Consider the following 11,222-nt stretch of genomic DNA (forward strand, 5'->3'; position numbering starts at 1 on the left):
ACATCGCTAGTTCAAAATATAAAACTCTACTACGATTCTTTACTATGACTACACATTCGAGGCTCGTAAAAAGCCATTCGAGGCTCACAACTTCTTTATTTGACTTTAACACTTGAATCACTATGATTATACTTCCGAGATTTACAACTTTTTTGTTCGACACCTAGTCACTATTGACGGGAGTATACCTTACTTACCCTTGATCTTCATCTTAATTAGCTTCACTATGATTACACATTCGAGGCTCATAAATAGTCATTCAAGGCTCACAACTTCTTTATTCGGCTTCGACACTTGAGTCACTATGACTATACTTTCGACACCCATAACTTCTTTATTCGACTTCTAAGTCACTATTGATAATAGTATACCTTAATTACCCATGATATTCATCTTAATTAGCTTCACTATGATTACACATTCGAGGCTCACAACTTCTTTATTTGACTTCTGCACTTGAGTCATTAGGACTACGCTAATTTCGAGACTCACACCTTGTTTGTTCAATAACTGAACCACTATTAGACATAGTATCCCTTATTTACATACCCAGTACTCGTTCTTAGTCTTTGTATCGGCTACTCGTTTAAGTCATTGGCATTGCAATCACACATATGTGTATATATATATCCCATCAAAATCTCCAACATGCCACTCAAAACAATGGCTTCTATATCTCCTCTTCTATCCATTCTCCCATATTCCCAAATCAAAAACCAAACATCCAACCGTCAAAACAAAAGCCGTGGCATCAACCATGTTCCATGCAGAGCCTCCAATGGAGACTCCACAAGCAAGTTTGATAGAAGAGATGTGCTGTTTGGACTGGGCGGACTTTATGGTGCAGCTGCTCTAACCAACCAACAAAGCCCTGCGTCCGCAAAACCTTTAGCACCCGACGTCAACAACTGCGAGCCAGCCACAATAGTTGGCAACGAACACATCCCATGCTGCCCTCCCAAAATCCATGATATCATTGATTTCATCCATCCACCACACACAACAAAACTCCGCATTCGACAACCCGCCCATTCGCTTACTCCAAAGCAACAATTCAACTTCGAAAAAGCCATTCATATCATGAAACGCCTCTCCCCCAACGACCCTCGTAACTTCTACAGGCAAGCCGATGTTCATTGTGCCTATTGTGATTATGCCTACAAACAATTAGGCTTCCCAAACGCCGAAATGCAAGTCCATTGGAACGCTTTGTTCTTCCCATTTCACCGAGCTTACCTCTACTTCTTCGAGAGAATCTTGGGCCATTTAATCAACGAACCAGATTTCGCCATACCCTTTTGGAATTGGGATAATAAAAAGGGTATGCAAATGCCAGAAATCTACGACCACCCAAATTCGCCACTCTATGACAAGTTACGTAATCAAAGGCATAGGCCGCATAAATTGCTTAACCTTAACTACCATGGAGACGACAACCCTCCATACGACGTCGTGGATTGTAATCTCCGGTGGATGCATAAGCAAATGATAACGGACGCCGATACTGCTGAAGGGTTCCATGGAAAGCTACTCGTAGCATCTCAAGAAGCTAATGAAGAAACTGGCATGGGTACCATTGAGAGATCTCCTCATAATAATATTCACAATTGGGTTGGCGATCCAAACGCCAAGAACAATATGAACATGGGAGTGTTTTACTCGGCAGCTCGAGATCCGTTGTTTTATGGCCATCATGCGAATGTGGATCGCATGTGGAGCATTTGGCAAGGGTTAAAGAATGGGAAGCCAAGAGATTTTAATAACCCCGATTGGTTGAATTCCTCGTTTGTGTTCTATAATGAGCATAAACAAGCTGTACGCATCAAAGTTAGTGATTGTTTGGACACTAGAAGGCTTGGATATGTTTATCAATATGTAGATCTTCCATGGCTGCATACTAAGCAAACCCCACGTCTAAAAAAGCAGCTAAAAACAACGCAAGCTCCACAAGTTATTAAATTTCCTCAGGGTCTCAATTCAATGGTAACCACAACGGTGAAGAGACCGAAGAAATTAAGGGATGAAAAGGAAAAGAGTGAGAAAGATGAGGTATTGGTGATAGAAGGCATTGAATTGGATAAGAGATATTGGGTTCATTTTAATGTGCTTGTTAATGTTGTTGATGATGGCTCCGATGTGTGTCCGGGGAATACTGAGTTTGTAGGAACGTTTACGACCGTCCTGCATGGTCACAACCACCGTGGAAAGACGTCTTTACGAGTTGTGATAACGGAGGTGCTTAAAGAGTTGGGAATAGAGGACGATGAGAGTGTGATTGTGAGGCTTGACCCTAAGGTTGGTGGAGACAAGGTCACCATTGGAGGGATGAAGATCGAACTTCAGCCAAAAGGTCAGCCAAAAGGTCAGTAGGCGTGGTGTTTCAGTTACTTCTAAGGACTTTGTGTAGGATATGGAGGCTGATGACTATTTATAATAAAAGATCGAGCAAAAATATATAGGGTAGATATTTCAGTTAAATATGTTAAAACTATATGTAGTAAACTGAAACCATATATATAACCCAGGAAGGCACTGCTTTCAAAATGTATTTTCTTTCATTTTCTAAATTCTCTTAAAGTCATCAATAAAACATTTAACTAATATTTCTCATTGAATTTTCTCTCTTTTGTACTTTGTGTTCATCTAAATCGAGTGTGTGCATTGTTGTACAATCCTAACAAGTAGATGGTAGATCTCTCTTTTATTCTTTGTGTTCATCTAGATCGAGTGTGTGCGTTATTGTGCGATCCTAACAGGTAGATGATAGAGGAAGTAATAGAGTTAGAGGTAGCAATACTAGTAGCAGTAGTAATTAAAGGCATTATTGTAGTATTAGTACTCGTTAGTAGTAGGAATAGTAGTAACGACATTATTATAATAATTGAGATTAGTATATTGGTGTAAGAGCTCAAACCCACCGTTAGCAGATATTGTTCGCTTTGGCCCGTTACATATTAGCGTCTGCCTCACAATTTTAGAACGCGTCTACTAGGGAGAGGTTTCCACACCCTTATAACAAATAGTTTGTTCCCCCTGTCCAACCAATGTGAGATCTCACAATCCACCCCCTTGAGAGCCTAGCGTTCTTGCTAGCATACCATTGTCCAACCAATGTGAGATCTCACAATCCACCCCCTTGAGAGCCTAGCGTTCTTGCTAGCATACCATTAGAAGTCTAGCTCTGATACCATTCGTAACAGCCCAAGCCCACCGCTAGTAAATATTATTCGCTTTGGCCCATTACGTATCGACGTCTATCTCACGATTTTATAACGTGACTACTAGGGAGAGGTTTCCACACCCTTATAAAGAATGTTTCGCTCCTCTCTCCAACCGATGTAGGATCTCACAGTTGGTAAGGGTATTATTAGTGCAATACATAATATTGCTACCTATAGATATGGATAGGTTTTGTAAAATACAAGTTCTTGTTTCTCCTTAACGTGACATGTTGTCGTTTGAGTTTATTGTGAGCGTCCACTACTTTTCGAACCAGAACTAACAATCCTTCTCCTATCTCGTCTACTAGGGAGAGGTTTCCACACCCTTATAAGAAATAGTTTGTTCCCCCTGTCCAACCAATGTGAGATCTCACAATCCACCCCCTTGAGAGCCTAGCGTTCTTGCTAGCATACCATCAGAAGTCTAGCTCTGATACCATTCGTAACAGCCCAAGCCCACCGCTAGTAAATATTATTCGCTTTGGCCCATTACGTATCGACGTCTATCTCACGATTTTATAACGTGACTACTAGGGAGAGGTTTCGCTTTGGCCCATTACGTATCGACGTCTATCTCACGATTTTATAACGTGACTACTAGGGAGAGGTTTCCACACCCTTATAAAGAATGTTTCGCTCCTCTCTCCAACCGATGTAGGATCTCACAGTTGGTAAGGGTATTATTAGTGCAATACATAATATTGCTACCTATAGATATGGATAGGTTTTGTAAAATACAAGTTCTTGTTTCTCCTTAACGTGACATGTTGTCGTTTGAGTTTATTGTGAGCGTCCACTACTTTTCGAACCAGAACTAACAATCCTTCTCCTATCTCGTCGTTTGAGTTTATTGTGAGCGTCCACTACTTTTCGAACCAGAACTAACAATCCTTCTCCTATCTCGACTTTCTTCTCGAGCTTCTTGATCGTCTCGTTTTTATAACTACAAGATAACCACTATAAGCATGAGTTATAAAGCTCTCATATAAACCTCTTTAGAAGTTCAATATATAATAGGATGATGAAGCTTAAACATAAGAAATCCTTCGCATGGTTATGAACTTTACGTATACATTCGAACTCATGATTGGTTTTCAGTACATATTTCGAGTTCGGAGCAGTTGTATTTGTAAATACGTACATATATATGTATATACACGGTACGGATAGCATAACTGACATTAATTACATAATTTTTACAGGGTCCTATCCGGACAGAGGAAAAAAGTTAGGCAACGTAAAGGCCATGCTAGATATGGTGTAAAACCAACTGCTAATCTCGTATGGTTCAGTGATTTGTAAGCCAAAAATAAGAAAGGAGAAGAAAATCATTGGTTCTGAGATTCACTCTCTATTTCTAGAGCCAATTCTCGGGTTAGCCTATCAGCTCGCTCGTCGTGTCCACCGGCGAAGGTGTAAACTCGGTATGCGAATTGAAACGCTTTCCATAGCATCTTAGAACTTGCAGTGTTCTTATTATCGGGTTTGGCTCCATTTTTTGCCTTCTCCTGTGCTGCTGCCTTCAACTCTCTTGCTTCCTTTATCAACCACAGAAATGAAATTAGTTCATTTTTTTACTTTTTTTAAGTGCCAAAGTTTCAGTGAGAGCACCTTCAAAGCCAACTCCATGCAGCTGGAAGAGAGGTCCACCATTGATTCCTTGATCCGTATCAACACGTTGAAGTCGAATTGAATACCGTGACTCTTGAATCTCTTTGCTTCGTCGTCCTTGGTTCGTTCAAGTGCATCGAGATCTCCTTTAATCTGTATGTTTATAGCATAGTCAAAATGTGAGGTCCTAATTGGTTGGGGAGGAGAATTAAACATTATTTATAAGAGTCTGGAAACATCTCCCTAGCAAACGTGTTATAAAAACTTTGAGAAGAACCCTGAAAAGGAAAGCCCAAAAAGGACAATATTTGTTAGCGGTGGGCTTGAGTCATTACAAATGGTATTAGAGTTAGAAATCAGGAGATGTGTCAGCAAGGAGGTTGAGCCCGGAAGGGGGTGGACACGAGACGGTGTGCCAGCAAGAACGCTAGGCCCCAAAGGGGTTGGGGATTGGAGGTCCCACATTGATTGGAGAAGGGAACGAGTGCTAGCAAGGACGCTGAACCCCGAAGGGAGGTGGACTATGAGATCCCACATTGGTAGGGGAAGAGAACGAAATGTACTTTATAAGTGTGTGGAAACCTCTCCCTTGCAGATACGTTTTAAAAACTTTGAGGGAAAACCCGAAAGGGAATGCCCAAAGAGGACAATATCTGTTAGCGGTGGGCTTGGGCTGTTACAAACGGTATCGAGCAAGAAACCATATGATGTGCCAGAGAGGAGGCTGAGTCTCGAAGGGGGTGGACACAAGGCGGTGTGCCAGCAAGGACGTTGGGCCCCGAAGGGGTGGATTGGGAGGTCCCACATTGATTGGAGAAGGGAACGAGTGCCAACGAAGATGCTAGGCCCCGAAGGGGGGTGGACTGTGAGATCCCACAACGGCAGGAGAGGAGAACGAAATGTTCTTTATATGGGTGTGAAAACCTCTCCCTAGCTCCCTAGCAGATGCGTTTTAAAAACCTTAAAAGGAAGCCTGAAAGGGAAAGCATGGAGAGGACAATATCTGCTAGTGGTGGGCTTGAGCCATTACAAATGATATCAAAGCCAAAAACCGGGCGATATGCTAGCAAGGAGGTTGAGCTCCAAAGGGGGTGGACACGAGGCAGTGTGCCAGCAAGGAAGCTAAGCTCCGAAGGGGGTGGACTCGAGGCGGTGTGCCAGCAAGGCTGCTGGGCCCCAAAGGGTGTGGATTGAGGGGTCCCACATTAATTGGAGAAGGGAACGAGTGCCAGCGAGGACGTTGGGTCTCGAAGGGGGGTGGATTGTGGGATCCCACATCGGTTGGGGAGGATAACGAAACATTTTTTATAAGAGTGTGGAAACCTTTCCCTAGCAGAGAATATCTGCTAGCAGTCGGTTTGGGCCGTTACAAATGGTATCAGAGCCAGAAACCGGGCAATGTGCCAGAAAGGAGGCTGAGCCCTAAAGGAGGTGGACATAGGCGGTGTGCCAGCAAGGACGCTGGGTCTCGAAGGGGGTGAATTGGGAGTGCCAGTGAGGATGCTAGGAGGGTGGATTGTGAGATCCCACATCGGTTGGAAGGAGAACAAAACATTTTTTATAAGAGTCTGGAAACCTTTCCCTAGCAGACACATTTAAAAACCCTTGAAGGGAAGCCCAAAGGGAAAGCTTAAAGAGAACAATATCTGCTAATAGTAAGCTTGAGTCGTTACAAAGAAGCAATGGATCTAATGGTTCATAGATGACATGGTGCAATATCTCAAGCACTTTTCTAAAAGAGAAACTCGTTAAAAATTATAAATTTAATCTTATATCAATACTTCAAAGACTACCTTAGAGAAGTAGTTTTCGATTCGATCGAGAAGCTGTCCCGCAGGCGAAACGATCTTCCAATTCTGTAACTGATTGACAATTGCATCTAACTTTAAGTATAACGCTGCTGCAGTCCTTAAATTTTCCAACTTCTTACAGGGAAATCCTTCGAACCTTGCTAGTACCTTCAACAATGAGAAAGTGCATCCTATTCTTTTGAATAACACTTTGAAAGCAACAATTATAAACATGGCAACCCACAATTCTTACAAACCTGTGATTCATCAGTTAAATTCTCCAGGACAGACTCCACGCTCCGGTGGAAATCGATCAGCTCGTTCATGTCCGATGACTGGAAAGTTGAAATTTTCGGTTTAAGCTGGTTGATTGCTTTTGCGTGGTTTTTAACATCTTCTTCAATTTGTTGGAAGTATGCTGATCTGAAACACCCCAAAAGAGACAACATTTGTGTTAAGCTTCATGTTTCAGTGTTCTGTTTCTTTAAGATGTTTGTTAGTGTATGTATGCATAGTACGTTACCTTTTTGTCATCTCCGCCAATGCATCAGCCATTCCTTGTTTTCCTCCGGCACTGCTACCACCACTGCCTTTTTTCCCACTAGATCCCCTAAGATTTTGATTGGATCCCTCCACCTTCCCTTTGAGTGTCCTGTACAGATTTCCCAACTGATGAGACCTCTTCAGTCTAGTAGCGGCTTTCTTGGAGCGCAGGGATCGAGCTGCACCACCGGGAGGGGGAGGTGGTGCACCCATGCCACCGCCTTGGGGCATTGGAGGTGGGGGTGCTAGAGCTGCACCCCCTTTTGAGGGCGCCATCGGTGGAGGTGGGGGTGCTAGAGCTGCACCCCCTTTTGAGGGCGCCATCGGTGGAGGTGGGGGTGCTAGAGCTGCACCCCCTTTTGAGGGCGCCATTGGTGGAGGTGGGGGTGCTAGAGCTGCACCTCCTTGTAAGGACGCCATCGGTGGAGGTGGTGGTACAGCTCCTCTAGCATTTGATGGTGATGGTGGAGGTGGGGGTGGCACAGTCGCAGCTGCACCCCCATGTAAGGGTGCCATCGGTGGAGGTGGTGGTATAGCTCCTCCAGCATTTGATGGTGATGGTGGGGGTGGGGGTGGCACATCCAAAGTTATCAGTGTTCCTACTCCCTTCGATGGTGGAGGAGGCGGAGGAGGTATCATATGAGCTGCTGCATTTGGGACTACCTTGATCTGAGGCAATGGTGGTGGAGGAGCTAGATGTGGAAGTTGTTGAGACAGTACTGCATTTTGCTGCATCATTGGTGGCGGTGGTGGCGGCGGCGGTAATGCTGACGGTGTCGGTAGTTGGAGGACGACTGCAGAGGGTTCCGGAGCATGTACCGGAGGAGGCAACACCAGGGGTAGAGGTGGTGATGGTAATTCTGGTGCAGGCATCTCTTCAACAGTTGCAGCAGCTTGGGAATCTATATCATTAGCTCTCTCAGTAAGTTCCTTTTGGCTAGCTGCCCTGCTCAATATCAACTTCTCTTCTTTGATATCACTCACTTCCATTTCTTCATATCTATCAGCCTTTTGGCTAGCCACCCTGCTCAAATCCTTCTCTTCTATGGCAACACTGACTTCCATATCTTCATTTCTATGAGTCTTTTGGCTAGCCACACTGCTTGAATCGCTCTCTTCTTCGGCAACACGGACTTGGATATCTTCATTTCTATCAGTCTGTTGGCTAGCCACCCTGCTCGAATCGTTCTCTTCTTCGGCGACACGGACTTGGATATCTTCATTTCTATCAGTCTGTTGGCTAGCCACCCTGCTCGAATCGTCGGCAACACGGACTTCCATATCTTCATTGCTATCAGCCTGTCGGCTAGCCACCCTGCTCAAAACGTTCTCTTCTTCGGCAACACGGACTTCCATATCTTCATTGCTATCAGCCTGTTGGCTAGCCACCCTGCTCGAATTATTCTCTTCTTTAGCAACACTCACTTCCATTTCTTCATTTCTATCAGCCTTTTGGCTTGCTACCCTGCTCAAATCCTTCTCTTCTTTGGCATCAGCCTTTTTAGAGGAGATGAGCTTGTCATCCACAGCAGTCATTGATTCCTCAACGATCGCCACTCTATTTGGGGCGGGGCAGACGTTTACTCCATAATGACATAACTTGGGGAGCAAAAGATGCTTAATATCAATGGGGTTCAATTTTTCCACTGCTTGTACTCTAAGAGACCACAAAAGGGGAGAACTACAAGATATTTTCTCCTTTTCATAAGATTTTCTTAGACTGTTTCGAATGTTTGTAAGAACGGATGTGGGCGTTTCGGGAGAAGAACAGCAAGAGCTATTGGTTTCAGAGCAGGATTCGATCGAGCTCGTGCTCTTACCAAACGAACTCGTCCGTGAATAAGAGGATTCCTTTGCATTAACGTAATCGTCCATCACATCAAACCTTTCGTTCGCCATACTAACGACACAATCAATGATAGCCAACACAGATTCAACTACATAAACGAAACGCTTTTATCAACTATGAACCTAATATTCTCTACAAAAACACAAAAAACTTGAAAACTCACCAATTTCATTGAAGCTAGAGTTTTCCTGCAATGATTTCAAATTATATTTCGACTTGTCCTTCCATTCATGATTCATCATCCACGAATCTCCAATCAATTTCAATGCCGTGCAGAAGTACGACAGACTCTGTACATAACATTATTTCCTCAAGTTTCAAACAACCAACATCAGATAAATTCAAGAGTTCATCCCATAATCCAGACACCAATGCTTATGCTTATGAAACCACAAGATCTTCGTAACATACCTGTTCGATACACGTCTCCTTCATTTCGGAATATTGGATATCTGAAATGATTTCCGGATAGAGCTTTTGAAGATCTTCCATCGTTCCCACCACGAGCTGCCAGAATCCATCACCAATGAAAGATATTTCAAACAAAAGATGAACAAAATAGTCTTCAATGAATCAAACAAATAGGAGAAAGTTGTTGGTCTACCAAAGCAATCTACAAGTTCTTGGATTATAAAAACATCACAAATAGTGTCGTTTTTACAACTCTGAAAAGTTCTTGATGCCTTAGCCATTAAGCAGCTGGAAATTTTACTTTCCATTAATATTGGATCATTGGGTGTCTTAAAGTTTCTCAAACAGATTGAACTTGAAGAACAATTCAACCAAAACTTACCTCATTTATAGAAGCAGAAGCTTCTAAAGAAGGCAAGTCAATGATATCTCTTAGAACCAAGATTTTCTTCCTCAACTCCATCACTTGAACAAAATTGTCTTTGCATCTCGACGATTTCTTCCTTCTAACAACTTTAGAAAGCTTTGATTTCTTCGAATATTTCTTCGACAATGCGTAAGACGAGCTCCTCATTGTCTACAAAAGAAAAAAAACATAACCCATGTCAAAGGCTTTTGGTTGTTTTTGTTTGATCTTACGTTAAAGCTTCAAAAACAAGATGAGGATGCATCATTAAGTTGAAAAGTTGTGAGGAAAATGTTTCTAGGAAACCAGACAAACAAACAACCCTTTATGTTTTTTTCCATCCAGCTCAAGTCTTCGTGTGTGCTGATCATCATAAAATCTGAGGGGCTCATAAATTTATGAACAATACAAGGAAAGATGAAAGGAAAGAACGGAAGAAAAAAACTTCGACCTTATTTAAGCAAACCCAGTTCCCGAAAGGACAGATTGAAAGGGAAAGAGAAGAATGGCTCTGGAAATGGATTGTTGAGCATTAGAAGAACATAAGAACAACAAGAACATCAAGAACAAGAACAAGCCATGGATTGTGAATATACATATAAGAAAAAGATGCAACAAAAGTGAAGAACAAACCTCGAGGCCATAGGCCTTCTTACGAAACAGCAGAGGACCTAAGCCACACCAGCCACCGGTAGCCATAAAAATGTGGCCAAAACAAGCCTTGAAAAGACTTGATTGGCACAAAAAAAAACGAATCCAACGCAAATGAAATAATGGGTATGAAGAGGATTTCAATTTTGAACACCAAAAATCACGTATTCTCTTGTAAATCTCTCTCTGATCAACGGTATTTGAAGTTTTCTCAAAAGGGTTTTATGTACAAACAACAGAAAAGAAAAGAAAAGAAATGTTCTAATGATTATGAACAAACAACGAAACAGAAACAGAAACGGCGTAGGAATGAAGCATTTGGGTTAGGATTGATGGAAGATTCCAATGAAGAAGAAGAAAAAAATGAGCAAATGGAAATCAGAGCAGGGGAAGTTTGTGTATAATCAGGGAAGGCAGAGGAGTCGCGGGGGATGTGAAGGAGAGGTGCTAAAGCTTTGGGGCTTTGGTTCATAAATTTAGGTTTGGTTTAATTAATCCATTTGAATGACCTCCTAAATTACGGGAATTTGACAGCCAATTCCAAAGTAAACTGATTCTCCGAACTTTTTGGAACACATTTTTGGTGTTCTTCTTAACAGTTTCTTTCGTTTTTTGCTAATTTTTTTGTTCCCTCCAACCTGATTTGCTTTAACTCTCTTCTCTAATCTACTTGGAAGGATTCTCAATCTAACAAATCTCTTCATTTTAAGTTCCAACTCGTGAAATTAATAAAAATATTC

General features: G+C 42.4%; 2 protein-coding genes across 3 annotated transcripts; one reads left to right on the forward strand and one right to left on the reverse strand.

The window, feature by feature from the left end:
- Nucleotides 1–663: 663 nt before the first annotated feature.
- On the forward strand, nucleotides 664–2,530 carry LOC111490108 (polyphenol oxidase, chloroplastic-like). Its single transcript, XM_023138601.1, has one exon. It carries the CDS (start codon nucleotides 664–666, stop codon nucleotides 2,368–2,370), a length of 1,707 nt encoding a protein of 568 aa, XP_022994369.1. The 3' UTR covers nucleotides 2,371–2,530.
- A 1,742-nt stretch (nucleotides 2,531–4,272) lies between these two features.
- Nucleotides 4,273–10,925, reverse strand: LOC111490082 (uncharacterized protein At4g04980-like). 2 transcript variants are annotated; one of them, XM_023138559.1, is made up of 10 exons: nucleotides 10,465–10,925; nucleotides 10,283–10,342; nucleotides 9,808–10,002; nucleotides 9,426–9,521; nucleotides 9,178–9,304; nucleotides 7,146–9,102; nucleotides 6,880–7,045; nucleotides 6,626–6,790; nucleotides 4,833–4,985; nucleotides 4,273–4,759 (listed from the first exon to the last, which is right to left on the reverse strand). In XM_023138559.1, exons 1-10 carry the CDS (start codon nucleotides 10,528–10,530, stop codon nucleotides 4,550–4,552), a joined length of 3,195 nt encoding a protein of 1,064 aa, XP_022994327.1. In that variant the 5' UTR covers nucleotides 10,531–10,925; the 3' UTR covers nucleotides 4,273–4,549. The 2 variants fall into 2 exon arrangements, with proteins under 2 accessions (XP_022994327.1, XP_022994328.1); XM_023138560.1 differs by lacking the exon at nucleotides 10,283–10,342.
- Nucleotides 10,926–11,222: the final 297 nt, after the last annotated feature.

This window comes from Cucurbita maxima, unplaced genomic scaffold, assembly GCF_002738345.1.
Source record: "Cucurbita maxima cultivar Rimu unplaced genomic scaffold, Cmax_1.0 Cma_Scf00015, whole genome shotgun sequence".
Taxonomy (NCBI): Eukaryota; Viridiplantae; Streptophyta; class Magnoliopsida; order Cucurbitales; family Cucurbitaceae; genus Cucurbita; species Cucurbita maxima.